Here is a 20881-nt window from a genome sequence, read left to right on the forward strand (position 1 = left end):
CTGCTTTGTCTTCTGCGTGTCTGCGTTCCAATTCTGCTTTTCTTTCTTTGCATTCACGATCAAATTCTGCCATTCTTTCTGCATTTCTTGCTTCACGTTCTAAATTCTGTTTCGGAAACAATTGCTCCAAAGTCTCCATAGGAGTTAGTGCAATCCTTGGCGTAGATGGGGAAGGGAGAGGGTCAGAAGAACCTCCTGGTGGGGAAAATTCTTCTTCGCCTCTCTCATGCTCATCACCTCCAAGCGAAGTATCCATTCCGCTTCGCATGATGACCATTCTGAAGTCGTGGGTTCTTGTGGGTTCTTGTGGTCTTGGGTTCTTAAGTTCATGAGGAACTTGGGTTCTTGGGGGTCTTGGTTCTTGAGGTTCTTGAGGTTCTTGAGGTTTTCTTTCGCTGGCAAACCGCGTTTGAGAAGGATCTTCTCTTCACCCGAGTTCTACTCCTTTCCATGGGTGCACCCCTTGGCGGCCTTGCGCTCACACCAAGGTTGCTTTTTCCCACCTCACGTCGATTGGTCTGCCGCTAAGTGCACGGTCCGCTCTCAATGAGTGAAAAGAGACACAAGGGGAGGCTGGACAAGCCCTTCTTTCTTGGGATTCCTGTCACTCTTCAAAAACACGATTAGAAATCGACACGCCCAAGCGAACTTGGGTTCGTGCGACCGCAACAAGCAAAAAAATTCTTGTGATTCTTGTGGTTCTTTCCTTGAGTGATACAGAACACTGCCAAAGCTCTCATACCAATGTTAGGTGCAGCGGAATGATTGTTTGCGCTTTGCTCAAGCTGAGTGCTCCGAACTGTGCTCAAAGTTCCTTTTGTTCTTATGGGAGATAGAGCCTTCCGTTCTTAATGAGAGAATGCTATGATCACAAACAAAGTGAATGGACACTGTGCGTGCAAGTGTAAGAGACTGAGAGATAGAGAGAGATAGAGAGAGAAGAGAGATACGACACCAGAGACATTGTAAAACCCTCCTCCGAAGGCCCCACTCTCGTCGGCGAGAGTGGTCTACTTATGATTGCAGAATCTAGTACAAATGGTATGCATGAGATTGATGCAAGTCTAGGCTATGTCGACGATGACGACGGGGATGACGAAGTCGACCTACGGGCTGAAATCTCCAATCTTTCTACTGCTGTCCAAAAACACTATGGGCTGAAATCTGCGATTAGTCCAAAACGCTGATTTGGGGGGCTGTTTTTTGTGGGTCTTTGTCGCTGAAAATCTGCAGGTTTAGGGCTGAAAAGTGATGATCTTCAAGGCTGAAAACTGAGGTCTTTCTAGGGCTGAATCTACAACCTTTTTAAAGTTGATTCTTGTTGGTCTTTAGGGCTACAAATCATTGCATGTGCCGGATCTGCAAGGCTGAGGCTGAAACCAAAAACGTTGGGCTGTTGTAAACCAAAAATGCTAGGGATAATGTAATCCAAAAACGCTAGGGATGCTGGTCTTTCCAAAAACGCTAGCTTCTCTGTGACTTCCGGCGATGAAAGACGATGCTGATGCAAGCACTAGTGTCTGAACTTGCTGGCGATAAGTATATCTTGAAAACACCTAGAGGGTGGCCGATGCAGAAAACGCTAGCATGGGGGTTCTTGCTTGGAGGGGGAAACCGCCAAGGTTCTATTGAGAAGTTGCCTGCTGAGCTTGGCTCCTGTTGCCTCTTCTGCCAAATAGTGCTAGCTCTAGTTTGCTTATATACAAACTTAGCGAAATTGCCCTACCTACTTTTGTTACTTAAATTAATAAGTGAAAAATGCCAAAAATAGGAAAAATTCCCTTGATGGAATTTGATGGATTCTGAAGAGAATACTGATGATCATGTTGTGTGCAACCAGAGGATATGCATCTATACTACGTGATTGGGCATGCACGGTCTACGAATAGACTCACAAAAGTGCCAGTTCACTTCTAATCTAGACTGACTGGACTAACTGAACCCTGATCATGTTGTAGCTTATCCACGGACACATAGGGTTGGATGTGTCACGTGACAGCGCTAGCACTTTCTGGCAGAAGAGGCAACAGGAGCTTCGGTTCAACAGGCACCTTCTCAGCAGGAGCCCCCAACAAGGCCTAGCGTTTTTGCAACACTACAACAAGGCTAGCGTTTTGCATCCACAAGACTGCCTTGGCGTTTTTGCATGGCAGATCAGCCTCGGCGATCACAAGAACAGCAGATCAGCCCAACGTCAGGAGATTCCCTCAACAGATAGCAGATTTCCCTGCAAGATCATTTTCAGCCCTTGCGTTTTTGCATCTGCAAGACACCTCAGTGTTTTTGCAGATCTTCGCGACAGAATCAGCCCTAGACGCAGCGTTTTCAGTTATCAACAGTCAGTTTCCACAATAGAACCCCCAAACCTCGCAAATCTCACCTTCCCGCAGTAGCAGATCCTCGCCACACGGTCAGATCCCGCGAAGTTTGCAGATTCAGCCCGGAAAACGCAGATTTCAGTGTTTTCAACGCGTTGTCGTCGCATCATCGTCACCGACATAGAGTCAGAATTCAGCAGATAAAGATTTGCAGATTTCAGCCCTTAGCATTTTCGCATTTCAGCCTGTCTCGTCGTCGTCGACATCGTCGGCAAGTCCAAGCATTGTAGAGATTTGTGCAATCAATAGTAGACCGCTCTCGCCATCGAGAGTGGGACCTTCAGAGGAGGGTTTGACAACATTCTCGTGTTGTATTCTTCTCTCTCTATCTCTCAGTCTCATGCACCTTTATTCACAGTGTTCACCACTTTGTTTGTGTCCATTGCACTCTCTCACTAAAGGAACGGAAAGCTCTCCCTTCCGTAAGTAAAACGAACCCTTGAGCACAGTTCGCAGCACTCATCTTGAGCAAAGTTCAACATTCACTTCCATTGCACCTTACATTGGTATCAGAGCTTTGGCAGTGTTCTGTATCACTCAAGGAAAGAACCACAAAAAAAAATTTGCTTGTTGCGGTCGCACGTAACCCAAGTCCACTTGAGCATGTCGATTCCTAATCATGTATTGAAGAGTGATAGGAAACACAAGAAAGAAGGGTTTGTCCAACCTCCCCTTGTGCCTCTTTTCACTCATTGAGAGCGGACCGTGCACTTAGCGGCCGGCCAATCGACGTGAAGTGGGAAAAAGAGACCCTCGTGTGAGCGAAAGGCCGCCAAGGGGTGTGCCCGCGGAAAAGAGCAGAGCTCGGGTAAAGAGAAAATTCTTCTCTAACACAGATAGCAAGCGTAAGAAGAACATCAAGACTCAAGACCCTCAAGAACCCAAGTTCCACGTGAACCCAAGTTCCGCGTGAACTTAAGAACCCAAGACTTCAATGGATGGTCCTCACCCAAAGCGGAATGGATACTTCGCATGGACGTGGTGAGCATCGGAGTGGCGAAGAAGAGTTTTTCCCACCAGGAGTTTTTTCCGACCCTCCCCCTTCCCCATCTACGCCAAGGATTGTACTAACTCCTATGGAGGCTTTCGACAAGATGATGATGGACAGTAAGCTAGAAAGCGACGAAAGAATGGCAACCATAGAATGTAAATTCGAAGAACGAATGGCATCCATAGCACGTGAACGCGAAGAAAGATTGGCAGCCATCGAGCGTAAGTACGAGCAAGGACGCTTGGAAGCCAAAGAAAGAAAAGCAACAATGGATTGCGAGAACAAAGGAAGAAAAGCAATGAACGACCGACACATGAAAGAGATGTTGCAACTATTTTCTCAAGTCCACGCACAGATGCAACAGATTCGAGAAAAGGAGACTCTCTCCGTCTCTTCTTCTCCCAAGCATGACGCACATGATTTGCATGATGATGTGAATGATAATAATAAGCATGATAATTTGAATGACAATGACAAGCATGATGATCAAGATGTGATTTTTCACAAGCATGATGAATTGCAGGGTCACGATGTGATTGTTCACAAGAATGATGGTTTGGTTGATGCTTTTTCTAGTGAAGCTAACCTCATTGCAGATTCGGTCAATCACGAAGAACCGATCTTGGCTCTCGAGTCGAGGTCCAAAGAACCCCCTCAGGAAGTTTCGATCCCTCAGGAAGAACCGATCTTGGCTCTCGAGCCTAGGTCCAAAGAACCCTCTCAGGAAGTATCATGTGTTCGCATGATTAGTCAGCACGCATTGTTCGAGTGTTTCATTCGTGATCGTTTCCTGTATTTTAGTCACCGTCCTTATGTGATCCCTTTTCACAGGCATGACATATTGTACGTTGAGCAAGATTCACTCATGAATGAGCACGAATGTATGCAGATTTCTCATGAAAAGTTTGCATTCAAGGACGTCACATTCCATGTCTCTTCCTTGGCACGACACAGTCGTAGAAAGAGCACAAGAAAGATTAAGCATCAAGCATCGGCATATCCATTGTGATTTGCCACAGTTGAATGATTTAGATCAGAAAGTCAAGATTCGACCCCATTGATGAATGATTTGGCACTCCGTTACTTTGTTCATCTACATTGCATGCATAGTTTTTTCGAAGGAATAGTATTTTTCCAATCACTTTACATAGAATGGGTATGTTTATGTTTTTGTGTTAAAAGTAGTTTCGGGAATTTTCAGCCTCGGAGATTCTTTAAGAAGGTAGACGCATGACTATCGACGAAGTTGAAGCATTGAAGGAGCCACAGAAGACTTTGTGTCGCTTTCGGAGCGGCCCAAAGAAGAAAGTGTTGCAGACCTTTATGAAGTTCAAGTATCGCACGACCCACACATCAGAGTGGGCAGGCGAAGAGTCCTTTCCAGGATTCTCGATGTTATTGGCGATCTCCCTCGACGCCATACAGTTCGGTACCAGTACCTCACTTTGAAAAGGAGGGGATGTCACGTGACACATCTAACCCTATGTGTATGTGGACAAGCTACTTCATGCCAAGGGTTCAATTCAGTTCATTCAGTCTAGAATAGGAAGTGATCTAACACTTTTGTGAGTCTGTTCGTAGACCGTGCATGTCCAGACACTAAGAGTAGATGCATATCCTCTGGTTGCACACAGCATGACCATTAGATTTCCATCAGAACCCATCAGGAGCATTTTTACAGTGTATAGACCTATTTTCCCTATTTTTGACATTTTTCACTTATTATTTTTAAGTGACTTTTGTTGGAAACTAGGTAGGGCAATTTTCCTAAGTTTGTATATATAGAAACCTAGCACTAGCACTTTCTGGCAAAAGAGGCAGCAGGAGCTTCGGTTCAACAGGCACCTTCTCAGCAGGACCCCCCCAACAAGGCCTAGCCTTTTTGCAACACTGCAGCAAGGCTAGCGTTTTGCATCCACAGGACAACCTTGGCGTTTTTGCATGGCAGATCAGCCTCGACGATCACAAGAACAGCAGATCAGCCCAACATTAGCAGATTCCCTCAGCAGATAGCAGACTTTTCCTCAAGATCATTTTCAACCCTAGTGTTTTTGCATCTGCGAGACACCTCAGCGTTTTTGCAGATCTTCGCGACGGAATCAGCCCTAGACTCAACGTTTTCAATTTTTAGCAGTCAGTTTCCGCAGTAGAAACCCCAAACCTCGCAAATCTCACCTTCCCGCAGCAGATCCTCGCCACGCTGTCAGATCCCACGAAGTTTGCAGACTCAGCCCGGAAAACACAGATTTCCGCATCTGCGTTTTCAGCGCGCCGTCGTCGCATCATCGTCACCGACATAGAGTTAGAATTCAGCAGATAAAGATTCACAGATTTCATCCCTTAGCATTTTTAGATTTCAGCCCGTCTCGTCGTCGTCGACATCGTCGGCAAGTCCAAGCATTGTAGAGATTTGTGCAATCAATAGTAGACCGCTCTCGCCATAGAGAGTGTGGCCTTCGGAGTAGGGTTTGACAACATTCTGGAGTCGTATTCTTCTCTCTCTATCTCTCAGTCTCATGCACCTTCATTCACAGTGTTCACCACTTTGTTTGTGTCCATTGCACTCTCTCACTAAAGGAACAAGGCTCTCCCTTCCGTAAGTAAAAGGAACCCTTGAGCACAGTTCGGAGCACTCATCTAGAGCAAAGTTCAACATTCAATTCCGTTGCACTTTACAGCAGCATTCGTAGATCCCTAGCAACATCCCTAGCATTTTCAGCATTCAACCATAGCCTTGTCGTCGTCGCGGTACCAAGTATCTCCAGCAGCATCCATTAGCCCCGCAGCACAAGTACCTCATCGTCGTAGTCGTCTACGCACTACCCCAACATCTAGCACCCCTTGCGTTTTAGCTTGGCTCTTGCCTAGCTCAACGTAAGGATCATCAGGACCTCTGTGTTCTTAGCACCCACTTACCAAAGTACCCCGCAGTACCAAGTACCAAGTCCAATACTTAGCCTCTCAAGTACCAAGCATCCACCGCAGTACCCCTCTGTATCTACCGCAGAATCCTTCAGTATCTCAGGAGTAACAAGCATCTGCATCAAGTATCCATTAGCATCTCATCATATAGCATCATTGTATCAGGAGTTGTGCAAGAAATAAAGAAAGTACTTGCTCTGGCAACAGAGAAGGGGGTCCTTGAGGGTGTGGTTGGGACCCGACATGCAGTGTCGTCTCTTTTTCTCTGTCTTTGCGTCTCTCTCGTTCATTGTGTTCAATTCAATTTCTCTTTTCAAGTGAAGTAAAGTAACCTTGTGTTTGTGCAAAGTACTAGATCCGAGCTAAACCCTTAAACAATTCCGCTGCACCTGACATAATAAGCGACATTTTAGCCATCCAATTAAGTCGTAGGGTTTTTATTGGCATTGCCCGATCCAGCTTTAATTCCATATATAAGTGACCCTAGGGGTCACTTCTCAAGCATAAGTTAGTACCCGCACTATCCTAGGGGCAGCCAACCCCTCCGCACCACAACTTGGATGTTTTGCAATCAACACGACCACGTTTTCAGTATCAGCATTCTTGCATCAGCAATCATCCCTAGCGTTTTCAGCCCAAGTATCAAATCAGCCCTAGCGACATCAGATTTCAGCCCAAGCATCCAACCAGCCTACGTTTTTAATTCTCTGGCATAGCCTCTTCGTCAATATTTGTAGATCCCATCCATTCCGACGGCGTTTTTTGTATTTTAGCCCTTAGCCTTGCAGATTTAAGCATCAATAGCAAGATCCCATCAGCATCTCAGCATCTAGGACCATTGTATCAGCATTTGTGCAATCTTAAGCAAATACCTCTCTAGCGATAGAGAGGGGGGCCCTTGGAGGGGGGTTTAGGACCCCATCCTGTGTTAGTCTTCTTCTCTCTCTCTATCTCTCACATAACCTTCATCAATATCATTCTCTTCTCTCTCTAATCTTTGCATGAGGTAAAAGGAACTCTCTCATTCAGTAAAAGGAACCTTGAGTACGCATTGAGCACTCATCATGAGCATTCACCATCAATCAGTTCCGCTACACATTACAATTACTCACGGTTGTTGAACAGTCTCGGTAAATATGACCATGAATGCCACATTTGTAACACTTTCCTTCTCATACCTACCCCGGATAAAGGCGAGACAGCCATGTCTATTTCAGGAAGTCCTTTCTTTCTCCCACTCTGACGGAGCGACTTTGACAATACATTAGAAGAGAGATATAACAGTCCAGCACAAATCAATGAATCATTGGCAGCAACTTTGAAAGAGCACTGCCCACGTCCTTCCTTCGTTCCACATTGGAGCAGACCTTTTGGGATAGGTACTAGAACAGGCTTGTACACCTGTAGCATATATCATATGGCACTAGGAAAGTATCGTACTGACACCAAACTATGACTGCTGACAATGTAGCTGTTCCCTTGACAGACAAAGACATGACTCACGGACGTATTTACGACTGAGACTCTCTCTCTCTCTCTCTCTCTCTCTCTCTCTCTCTCTCTCTCTCTCGTGAGATAAGTTTACCATGTTCAGGCGTCTGCCAATGCCGACCAAAACCATGCGGCTCAGCCACAGTTGAGAACGTAGCTTGAGAGGCTATCATAGTGTGATCGTCTTTATTTTACGCAATTGAATGAATTCGGGGAGGGGAACGGAGGCGACCTCATTACTAGGCTAATTGACACCTCCTTTTGGGAAGTGGGATCGCGGTTGATTGTGGCTGTTGGATTGCCTACAGATCCCAATAGGGCTTACCCAATTCTAAAAAACAAATTCACGTAGAATCTAAAAGGGTTTTCTCTCTCTCTCTCTCTCTCTCTCTCTCTCTCTCTCTTTTCCCAATTAGCTTGCGTGAGGCTCTCTCTTTCATGAGAACACGGCCTCTGTGTGTGTGTGTGTGCCGTGTTTCGACCTAGTGCAACAGCATTAGTGAGCAAGGCTTTGTAGAGGGCTGCAAAATTCAGTGCTAAAGGTAATCGGGGGTTGAAGGATGCTAAGGGACGAAGGCATTGAAACCAAAAAAAAATGAAGAGGAAGGGGAATGAAGCACGGGACGAAGACAAGGAAGAAACAATAGGCGAAGGCGACGACGAAGATGAAGTATTAGTCAAATGCGGGGATGGGGATGGGGATGAAGCAGGAGTCCCGCTTCTTTTTTTTTCAATAACCAAATCCTTTCCACGTTCATCGACGTCCGTGAGTCGCATGGTTACGGGAGCTCTTAGTTGGTTAACCCTTCTAGGAGCTCGGGATCGAATCCTCAAACCTTTTAAAGGTCCAGGCAAGGTCTTTAGGAGCCAACGACGGGACTCCAAGGAATCTGGTGCAGTAATGAATAAACTAGTAACGGGGGCTTGAATCTGTTCTAATTGTTAAGCTATCGTGCATCTGTTGAAAGGCATGTGTGTTTCTAGATCATGGCGTTGCAGACAAGTTTACATTTAGTTCACACCTACTTGACATTGAGTTCACACCAAATTTGGTGTGGTGTGCATACCCTCCCAAGTTCACACCAAGCTCATGTTTAGTTCACGTCGAGTTCACACCGAATTCGGTGTGGTCCACATACCTCCCGAGTTCACTCTTAGTTCACACCTAGTTCAAACAACGATCGGATGGCCCGGATTGCACCCCCTTTGTGACACCTAATGTGGGCCATTGATCCCACCTCCCTAGGGAGGTGTCAATTAGTGACGAGGGGAGGGGAGGGCTCTATGCATATTTACATATTTACTTGTTACTTGGTGTGTGCTACAACTTATTCATTTATCATCTAGATTCCAAAGAGATTCCCAAGGCATTTGGATCTCAATTTTCGAGTCTTAGCCTCTCGCCACCAAAATTGTTATCAAGATTCGAACTTTAACAATCCAGAACGAAACTTTACCCTAGACAATCTACACCAACCCAACATAAAAGCCGGTTGCACTTTGCATGCCCCAATTTCATATTAGAAAATACTACATGCTTGTTCGTTGCCTACCAAGCCTCACGAGTCGGATGGTGTCCTCTCTCGTGTTTCTGCTCTCATGGGCAATCTTCTGCTTGCCCTTCCCTAACTCATCCAGCAACTTGGCACACCCTCTACTCGACGCCAAAGCCCTGGCGCACCTGTCGCTCGCGCACATCTTGTAAAACCCCCTGCAATGCTCAAATGCTCCCTGCTACCTGTCGATTACCGCTCCACCTCGTTGCCTCCATTTCCATTGTCCTTTCCTTTCTCGCCCCAATATCCTCAAGGATTCTTTTTAAATGATTGGGCCCCTCCTACTTGGTTGGCCTAAATCTTCTTTTCAAATAAGGACAAAAGATGAGCAGCTTGGCTCAATTTCAACCATTTGATTCCACCAGTTGCTTGCTTTTTCTTGATTGAATGTGTTGGCTATCGCCTACATGACCGCTTCTGTGGATCACCCGCTTGCAGTAGCATTGCACGCTTAAAAGCATATACAACAATGCCGATTGCAAGAGGACTTTGTGCTAGCCTCTGGTCAACAGCAGTCCGATTGTGGCAACCCTTCTACAAACAGCCATTCGGGTCGACAACGAAGTAACAAGAGGTACATCCCTCTTTGTTTCTCTATCTTGCTGACTCTCTAAGAAACTATCTCCACTTCCATGCAATAAAATGATCCAATATGCCTACTACTTCGTTAATGATGCAAGTACATACTCTAACGCTCTGGGCTGTTTTAATCGCATGTAAAGTGGAGGCCACCAAATGAAATTGCTTATGCTTACACCTTGAAGACTTTGTGGCCTTATAGAAGACCTTCACATGTTGTGAGAGTCTTCATGATAGCATTGTTATGCTCTGGGTTGTTTTAACCGCATCACGTAAATAGTCTAACTAGCTCATCTGGGATCCTTGATGAATAAACTTAGACAAGGGATTATGAGGTAAAATTATATTGAATTTAAAGCAAAATACTAAGCGAGTATGTTAAATACTTTGTTATTGATTACTCTTGAACCAGGCAAGCATGAATGCTAGAAAAAACAACAAAACAAAACGAATGGACAAGAAACACCTATTTTGTGTTGCTGGTAGTAAATCCTCGATGCATTTAAGTGTGAGCATAACAAGGACCTCATGATGCAGAAGACTCGAGCTACTAGAACGTCTTCCTCTACCAATTAGCAAACAATACAATATACCTCCACGGGGAACATCAGTGCAAGAAGGTACCAACCATTTATTAAACAAAATATAAAACCCTAGCATATCTATCTGCACCACATGACACGATCAAGGTAAGAGAATATTGTATAGATTGACTGGCAGCCCTAAAGCTAAGCCCCTATCTCTCTCATCTAGGTAAACAAAATCATCCTCATTGTTGTCTATTGATTCTTCTTTATCTTCTTATGCATATATGTTAATCAAGAATGTTACCATGCATGTATAGTCATTTTGTGTAATGGGGTAAACCTGTGCAAGTGGGGCAGCATCTCTATTGCGTAGAGATTACTCATGGTCACTCGTGGTCACCAAACGGAGTAGCCATTCTAATTCCTCATAAATCTCGTCGCACACTAAGTTGGTAACAATATCCCACTCAGTGAATAAAAGAGGACTACACATTTGGCATACTAAGAGGATATCTCTCACCAAGTGTAGAAGTGGACGATTTTTGTAAACTAGACATATATGTGAACATAATCTAGGGTTGTTCAGTGTATGTGATGTGACATTGTGAGTCTTGTGAATTTTTGATGTCTCGCTCTCATTGCTCGATGGCTCTCACTCTTTTACTTCTTCTTTATTTTTTAATTTTTTTTGCTAGTCTACTATGTATAAGGATATATATATATATATATATATATATATTTATATATATATATACACACACACACACACATACCTATATATGTGTAAATATATATATGTGTGTGTGTGTGTGTGTATAGATATATGTGCGTGTGTGTATATATGTATATATATATAGATATACAATATATATATATATATATATATATACATATATATATATATATATATACATATATATATATATATATATATATATATATATATATATATATATATATATATATATATATATTCCTTGAGATATAGAGGTTAAAAGGCCAAGGAAGGAAGGTTGAGAGGGAATTTATAGGAAGATACATGCTAAGTTACATTCCCCCTTCCTTGGGTATATCATATGTGATGCCATCACCCTTTGAAATCAATTATTCCAGTTGGTAATAGGTGCGGACTTTAGCCAATAGTTTTCCACCCCCTTCTGTGCCTCATCAAGTTGCAAGGGTGGTAAGGTACTTTCCTATGAATGAACTTGAAGTGTTTCATCCGATAATAAATTTACAATGGGAGGCGTAGATTCTTTTGTAGCTTTGTGGATATTGATGGTGGTAGGTGGAGGGCTCAAGGGGACCACTACAATTAAAAAATACCTATCATGTGGGTTCAATAATAGGGATTATATGATTCTATATATTCTCACACTTTCACATACAGACGGGTGGTGTTGAGAAAATGATCTTGAAAAAAATAATATAGATTGAATAAGAAAAGGGTCTCTTTTATTTGTTAAAAACTTGTAACTAAAGGATTTTATAAATAGTCCTTACATGCATGCAATATATAGGTTTTGCATATAATGACCTCCCAAGGTGGAGGCTATATGAAAGCTTCTACGTCGATGGATGAATTACATGAGGAGCTAGAAGCTGCATGTGACCCTCTTCTTAAGCTAGGTGGAATAAATTGATCTCGCTTTGGAACCCAAACTAGCTCTGGAACAGGTGTGAAGTAGTCCGTGATCTTTCCCTTCCCACAATCCTCAATTGACTTTGGACTTATAGGATTAGACTTACATGGTTCTGTAGGCGATAAGAAAGAATAAAACTTACATTTAGGTACCCAGGTTTGATCATTTCCATCATAGTAGCCCCGTGCTTCTAATAGTTATTTAGGAACCCAACGCGAAGTAACCTTGCAATTCTTAGGTTGGGTGGATGATTTCTTACGAGGGATATTTTGTGAATGAGATTGAAGAGTAGGAGGGGCCGTTATCGGAGCCTTTGGAACCCATTGTACCCTTTGACAAATCGGGTTGAGTTCTTGGTGTAATACTATTTGTCTTAGCCATGGAAGTTGAAGCTTTAGAGAGTTGTTTCACAGGCAAGGATGCTTTAATTTCTTGGATTTGCAATGTTTTGTTGTCTTGCATTTCCTCAGGGGGTGATAGCTAACGTGTCGTTACTTGAGTGGCGGTAGGAATGAGAGTTGGTTTCTACATTGTGATACTTTCAGTCCCCAATCGATAGTACACTTAGTTGCAGACATCTACTTGCACCTTAGGTTTATGTTACCCTCCATAGTGCTAGCATACACGACCCAAAAGCTTTGAACCATGGTCCTATTGTCATAGATGATCGGAGCATGCAGGATTCCAAAGACAATGGTTTTCTTCTTATTTGTACCCTTGACTTGGATGGTACTCTTGGATAAGGGTGGTTTTCATAGCTGACAATACACTCCATAGGATAGAAAATTATATTAGTCTCGTGTTTAATAATGCATTATAAAGTATATTTCCATAGGAGTCATTTAACTTAGTTGCGTATTATAGAGATGGGCTAGAGTCTATAGAAATGTCCTCTATTTCAACTTTGAATGCATGTGTAACTCCAAGATTAGCCTCTCATTGGTGTCTAACACGTTGTTGTCACTTCCAAGCTTCAATTTGGGCTTGCATCTTTTTCAACTCCACTTGTGCCTTGGCTGCCTTTTTTTGATGGATGGTATGTAGCACTTCTTTGCTTAAAGGATCGTAGCATTTTTGAATTTACTCCCATTGAGTATCCAATTGGTTCAACCTTATCAAGAGTTTTCTCACAAATGGTACCTTGTGGAATGATTTTACATACTCTATATAGTCTTTTTCCTACACATTTTAACTTTTTCTTTTTGTTACACACTCCATACATAAGGACTTTATCACCAACTTTGATATCCTTGTTCTTTAAATGGGAGTCTGTTAGCGGGTCGTCGCGATGGACGTCTGTAGCATAGCTATTTGGCACTAACATAATGCCATTACTCAGGGAAGTGACTTGGATGGGCACGGAGACTCTTTGATGTTGTCAATCTCAATAAGTGAACCTAACAAGAAAACACACCAACTCAACAAGCAAACCACCACTCAATGATCGAAAAATTTGCCTTATGTCCTTCTCTCACCACTCTAGGTCATCAGCCATTTTGGCATTCGAACGGACTCGAAATGCAACGAAACTTTAGGAGGAGGCCTAATTAGCACTAGAATGGTAACTTAACAGGACATAAAAGTGTGCTTTCAGGGTTTTGGGAAAAAATTCCAAAACCATAGTAGATCCACTCATTTTGAAAAATCCTTTCGTGAGCTTATAGTTCAATAACTACTACATATGGAAAAAATGAGAAACTTGTAATTTTTCTCATCCTTTGGTCACTACAAGCCTCCAAAGTTGATGGACCAGTGTATTTTGCCCAAAACAGCAATTTCTTACGGTTGATTGCATATAAATAAGAGTGGAGATTTTTGTAGGACATGAGATAAAATGCCCCGTTAACTTCAATGGGTTGGTGACCAAAACATATGGTTGCTTTTACCTCACTAATTTTTTTTTGGGCAAAAAAAATAGGTACAAAAAAGTTGCATTTTGCCATTCTGCGGACCTATCATCAAAGTTTCTATAGTCACGCTCAATACAGATACTATATACATGTTTTCTTAGTTCCCTTTGGGCCTCTGGATTCAAAAGGAGCCATGGAGCATGTCAAAAGGATAATGGATCTCTTACAATTGGAACCTTGGGGGCAATGATAAAGTGCTAAATACAGAAAACATGAAAAAATTGGGTTTAGCATTATGACCTCTAGAAACCCATGGAAACTACTCAATATCTAGCCAAGTTTGTAGTCTATGATTAGATATGGTTACTACCTACAAAATACACACAATTGGCCTAAGAAACTAGCAATATTGAGAAAGTTATACTTGTGACTCTAAAATGTATCGTATTCTTCAGCAATCAAAAAACTCAACCATCATCATATACTATGCTATATAGCATATTAGGTCCCCCAAAACTCAAGGAAGATTAGCTTTATGTTATACATTACACTTACACAATCAAAATTGAATTTGGATATCAAGAAAGCCACCAAAAAAATCATAAAAGTGCTAATTTCGCCAAAAAACAGGATTATGCAATTCTTGTAAATTGGTCATAACTTTCAATTTTAACACTTCGCTCTCTCTACAAGCATCAAAACATGTTGAGAACTATGAAGGACTAACCTCTAGCCATGTAAACTTCACAAACATGAAGTTTAGAGTGGTATAGTTGCCAAAAATTGAAAAAAAGCCAAAAACAAGACCCGTTTTTTCACACAGTTTAGGTTTAAAAATGTTGTGCAAGAGTAAGGTTAATGGTGAGATCAATACTAAAAAAAAAATGCTAAGTTTTTTTCAGATCATAAGGCAACTTTGTGGATATATAGCACCTAAAAATTAATTTTCATACTCTTCAAATAATTCAAGCAAAATGGTCACTTAACAAGACACAAAACTGTCCAAGGACATAAAAGTGTCCTGTTACCATTCTAGTGCTAAGACACCTAGGGCACTATCCTACTAAGTTTGGTTGCAATCCAACCACGTACCAAACTCTCAACCCATCATGAAAAAGGTCCTAAAAACTGCAACGAGTCTATCTAGAGAGGTAGCCCTATGGTCTAGGAACACTCTTCTAAGGTCAAAACATCAAACAACAGTGATTTAAGCACTCAAATTTGAAGATTAGGCTCACTAATGCGTAGTCCCAAACCTCAACAAAATTGACAATTCTTACACTTGAATGAAAGAGCAAATAGAGAGGAACACAATGCAAGTTTTGAAATTGAAATCGGATTACCCAATCATTAGAAAAGTTGATTACAAGTTGGAGCAGCTTAGTGTTTCATTTTAGTACTTAGGAGTAGGATAAGTAGAAACTACTACCATCAAATTTGGGCTAAAAGATCAGAGAAGAAAAGGGTGAAAACCATATTTTGGCCGAAACGACCATAACTCTAAAATTCAGAAAATTTGATGGTAGAGACCTATAAAGTGATCCAAATCCAAAAGGTTGATCAAGGACATGAGCAGACTCTCTAGAAGTAATCTCGAAAGTTTGAGCAGATTCTGTGGAGGAATATGGATAGCGATCCATGTTCTCGAGAGACCATTTTTGTATAAAAGTGATCAGTGACACTGTGCATCAGTGGGACATTGCTCTGATCAAGTTTTCTTGAAATAAAAACTCAAAAATCACATCAAAATTGATTATTAGGGCAAAAACAACAAAACAGGCTGAACATAAATGTACAAAGATTTACATGGCTGCCATCTATCCAATGCCCAATAACTCACGACAATGCACAAAACCCTCTCCTGGAAGTCCCTTTGTGAGTAGATCAGTAGGATTGTCCTTGGTGTGGATCTTTATCAATTGTATCTGCTTGTCTTCAAGTACTTCCCTAATGAAGTGATATTTCACATCAATATGCTTAGTCTTCGAATGGAACACTGGATTCTTTGCCAATTGTATAGCACTTTGACTATCACAATATAACTCTAGCATATCTACTTTGATTCTCAAGTCTGCTACCAAGCCAAATAGCTTCTTTGCATGCCTCATTTGCTACAACATACTCAGCTTCTGTAGTAGATTGTGTAATACAATCTTGTAATTGAGATCGCCATGATATGGCACCTCCAATCAATGTAAAGACATAGCCTGATGTAGATCTGCTCTTATCCAAGTCTCCTGCATAATCTGAGTCAGTGTATCCTCTGACACTCAAATCCTGACTACCATAGCATATGCGCATACTCTTTGTATGTTTTAAGTATCTCATGATATCTTTCACTGCCTCCCAATGTTTCTTGCCAGGATTCGACATATATCTGCTAACCACTCCCACTGCAAATGCAATATATGGACGTGTACCAATCATTGCATATATCAAACTCCCACATGCAGACGCATATGACACCGTATCCATTTCAACCTTTTCCACCTCAGACTGTGGGCAATCTTGGTTGCTTAGTTTAGCGTAAAACTTGGCTTCATTGAAATGCACATCATTTGCTACAAATACCTTTTCTGGACTCAGGATCCCAAAGCTAGTAACCCATCTCGCCCGATTCTCCGTAGCCAAGAAATATACACTTCCTGCTCTTTGGTTCTAACTTATTCCTAAAATCCTTAGAAATATGGCTATAAGCTTCACAACCAAAGACTCTGAGATGCTTATACGAAGGTGCCTTGCCTGTCCATAGCATCTCGAGCACTTCACTCTTATCCAAAACCCTATTAGGAGACCTATTGATCAAATGGACTGCTGTAGCCACTGCTTCCGCCCAAAATCCATAAGGCAACTGAGCATTTGACAACATGCTTGTGACCTTCTCTTGTATGGTCCTATTCATACGTTCTGCAACTCCATTTTGTGAAGGATTGTATGGTGCAGTAAGCTCCCGCTTTATCCCTTTTGCTTCACAAAAGTCTTGGAAAGCCTTGGAAACGTACTCTCCACCATTGTCTGTCCTTAAGCATCTCAGCTTCTGACCACTCTGATTCTCCACAAGTTGTAAGAATGTCTTAAAGACCTTGAGCACCTCATCTTTGTGCTTCAAGAAGTAAACCCATACTCTGCGAGAATAGTCGTCTATAAAGGTACAAAACTACGTTGCTCCCCCTAGTGACAAACTAGGCATTGGTCCGCATAGATCACTGTGCACAAGAGCTAACCGTTCGTCTCTACGATTCCTCTTTGATCTGTGTGGTTCCTGTGTTTGCTTACCATAAACAAAATGCTCACAAAACTCAAAATCTTGAAATGAAAATCCAGGCAAATAACCATAATGAGAAAGTATTTCCATTCCTCTTTTTGACATATGTCCCAGCCTACGATGCCACACTGACACACTTGGCTGCTCAATCACATTAATTACATGGTTTTTAACCTCTAAAACGTGTAAAGTGTATAGAGTTCCTGACTTGCTGCCATGTGCTACAATATCGAACCTTTGGAGATCTTCCAAGCGTTGTTCCCAAAAACTGTCACATAACCCGCATCATCCAACTTCCTTGTATTGATCAAGCTCTTTCGGATTGCTGGAACATGTATGACATTCTTGAGCCATAAAGAAGAGCCATTCTGAAACTTCAACTGCACATCTCCCACTCCAAGTATGTCACAAACTTGCTCCTTGCCAAGTCTGACATAATCTTTAGTAGCCACATATGATGTAAACCACTTTTTGTGAGGAGAAACATGTAAAGATGCCCCTGAGTTGATAATCCAATCACTCATAGCATGTTCATCCTCTGCAGTCAAGAAAACAGAATCAAAATTGCTTGTGAGGAAGATGTCACGAGCTGCTATACTAGAATCACTGTCTGAATCAGATCCTGTGACATTCACCTCTTCAATCTTCACTGAACTCTTCTTTTCATCTTGCTCAGAACTCTTTGTTTTGCCTTTTTCTTGTTTCCACTTCGTACAGTCTCTCTTCATGTGACCCTTCTTGCCACAATGGTAGCATTCTATGTCACTTTGAGTCACGAGACTTACTTCGGTTTTGTGCCTTCTTACCCTTCTTCTCTTTAGATTGTTGTCTCCCTCGAACGACCAAATCACCATTGCCTTTGCCTTTGTCAATGTTCTTCATGTTCATGTCCTCTATAAGCAAGCTGCCTTCTACATTGGCACTTGTAAGACCCTCTGGCACGATAGAATTACTTAATGCCGTGCGAAAAGTATCCCAATTGTCTGGCAAAGTGATTAAGAGAAACATAGCCTTCACTGAATTTGGAAAGACTATATCCTGTGCTGTAACTGTCTAAAAATTGTGTGAAATTCATTGAGATGGTTTGACATGGCTGTCCCTTCCTTCATTTTCAAATCCACCAATTTCTTGAGCCAGTAAATCTGAGAAGCAGCACTTTGTTTCTCATACATACCACATAGCTTTTGCCATACGCCATACGCTGTAGTGTCTTCTACTATGTTGAAGTAAACATTTTTTGCCAGTGTCAACATCATTGTGGAAGCTAACTCGTCAAGCTTTTCCCACTCATCTTTAGCCATACCTTCTGGTCTCTCCCCTTTCAGCTTCAATGGCTTCACTTGTTTTTTCTGCACCAAAACCTGTCAAATCTGCTTCTTCTAGAATGGAAAGTTTGTGCCATGCAGCTTCTTTATGTTGTAAAGAGTTTCACTTTGAGAAGATGCCATGTCTGCCAAACTGCGTACTCCTGGGAAAAATCTAGCAGAGTTTCTTCTGTAAATTGGCCTCTATACACAATAAACAAGCTATAAACAACAAGCTGTCATAATAATCAATATCTAGTTCTCCTAAATGATTTTCTCATTTTAAAGTGATAATTTAATATGGGGAAGTGCTAGGGGAGAAAAAGCTAGAATATTGGTTAAGCTAGCAGACCGGCCACAGTAGGCATCCAAAGGAGGGAAAATAGGGATCCAAAGGGGGGGCCATCCGCAAAAGATCCATGTGCAACAATGGGCTAAAAAGACCCTAAGGTTCAGCCCATTAAGACTTTCAAAATGCTAAGGTTCCAAAATTCAAAGGTTGTGTCCAAAGGTCAACCATGGGGGGAATTGGATGCTTTGTGTGTGTCCCAAAAGTCTTTTCAAATCCCTACATAGGAGGGGGCGAGCCTAGCTTGTAGGGGATGAGAGAGAAAGTCACACACACACACACACACACACACACACACACACACACACACACAAGCTCCCTTTACACAAAGGGAATGAGGGACACATGTCAGCTCCCTAGGCCAGATGCCCACAAGGTGTACCCAATTCCTATTGGATGGCCTTGGAGGTGGACCAATGAGAATTAGGCTAGAGTAAATCTAGTTTAATTAATTTAAAAACACTTAATAAAAGAACCAATGAGAATTAAGTCCTCTAGAAGACTATTGGACAGTCACCCAAGGGGTCCAATGAGCATTCAATAGCCTAATGGCTTGCCTGATTCCTATTGGCCAGGAGGCAAAGGGGTCTAATGAGAGTTTTAGTTGAATTATTAAATTACCTAAAGCTCTCACAAAAGGGGAAAGGGGGACACATGTCAGAATGCTATCACTAATGCTGCTTAATTGTCATTGGCTAGCCATAGGGAGGTCGCCCAAGAGAGAGAGGGGGGTGATTTTTGCAAGGCATTATCACACACACACTCACACAATCTCATGTGTGAAGTAAAGAAGACTCTCTCTCCTTCTCAAGCTTTAATGGAAAGCTTACCACCTACTCCAAGCTTGTGAGAAGGGAGGCCTACACCAACAACTCTTGGCTTTGTGATGCAAACCCAACCAAGAGCCAAGCTTCAATGCATGCTCATCTCCTCTACCATGCTAATTACTAAGCTAAGCTATGCTAATATGAGTGATTATGTGAGGAGATGTACATCTTTCTCGTAAGAATACTCCTTCTTCCTCTCAATCTACTCTCATACCCTGCTAGCTCTCACCATCTTTGAAGGTGTGTGAGGTCTTGGGTTTGAGACCGGAGATAAGTTATGTTGTGTTTGCTAAGTGTTTTGCTTAGTGCATGAAGCTTTCATCTTCATTGCACTAGCTAGTCTTGAAGGAACACAAAGAATTGTATTGTACAATGTCTCTCTTGATGGGAGAAACCATAATACAAAGCCTTTTGGAGGGGGGACCGGCTCCATGCAAATCCGGTCCTCAACTGTTGTCAATAGCTTAATTTCTCTCTCTTTTGAAAGTATTGTTCATGCTATCTAACTAGGTGTTATGATTTTTGCTGCTCTCTCCACCCAAGCACTCTTGTAATTCTCATTAGGAATCTATTCTAATGAAATGTCCACTATGTTCATGCTAATTTCCGCTACACACAAGTTTTTAGGCCATTAAATGTTACATTGGTATCAGAGCACAAGGTTTCTCTTTTCTTGCTCAAGAAGGGAGGTCCTCAAGCTAGCTTTAAATGGTTGGTATTATTAATTGCCTGTGAGTAAGTAGAATAGGGATTTTTTAGCCTTGCAGTGCGCCCGCCTTTGTGCAGTTAACGGGGCATCACCGTTGAGAGCTATGGTCGTTATAGTGGAGTCCTACAGGGCTTGCCTACGACTTAACCACTATTGAGCTATTAGAAGCTTGACAGGAGCCGGTGCTATTTTGGTGTTGAACGACCCTCTCTTCTATTCCTTGCAATTAATGGTATTCGAGCCACGGGTACAGTAGCTTGAGTGCTATATCTAGGGTAAACTCCAATATATATATATATATATATATATATATATTAATGTATTTTTCTTATATTTCTTTCTAAATAGCTACTAGGAGGGAATCAAATCCTAGTGGGACACTAGGTGATATGATTTCAAAGATACACTTATTTTAATGCATGATTGCAAGCATGATTACAAAACTTTGTCAAGGAGCAATGTCATGCTTTCATATGGCATGAGGTGTCCT

The 20881-nt window shown here is 42.0% G+C and overlaps 1 protein-coding gene across 2 annotated transcripts in view; it reads right to left on the reverse strand.

Annotated features, from left to right (window-relative positions):
• The window catches only part of LOC147432314 (WD repeat protein), a 31113-nt gene extending 23053 nt beyond the window's left edge, over positions 1-8060 (reverse strand). The window contains exon 1 of one of the 2 annotated variants that reach the window (XM_086492276.1): positions 7877-8060. In XM_086492276.1, the coding sequence (XP_086348402.1) occupies positions 7877-7955 (79 nt within the window). In that variant the 5' untranslated portion in view covers positions 7956-8060. The remainder of the gene's footprint in view (positions 1-7876) is intronic. The other variant, XM_086492275.1, reaches the window with a different exon arrangement.
• Between the last annotated feature and the right edge of the window lie 12821 nt (positions 8061-20881).

This window comes from Adiantum capillus-veneris, chromosome 20, assembly GCF_014529385.1.
Source record: "Adiantum capillus-veneris isolate H3 chromosome 20, ASM1452938v2, whole genome shotgun sequence".
In the NCBI taxonomy this organism is placed as follows: domain Eukaryota; kingdom Viridiplantae; phylum Streptophyta; class Polypodiopsida; order Polypodiales; family Pteridaceae; genus Adiantum; species Adiantum capillus-veneris.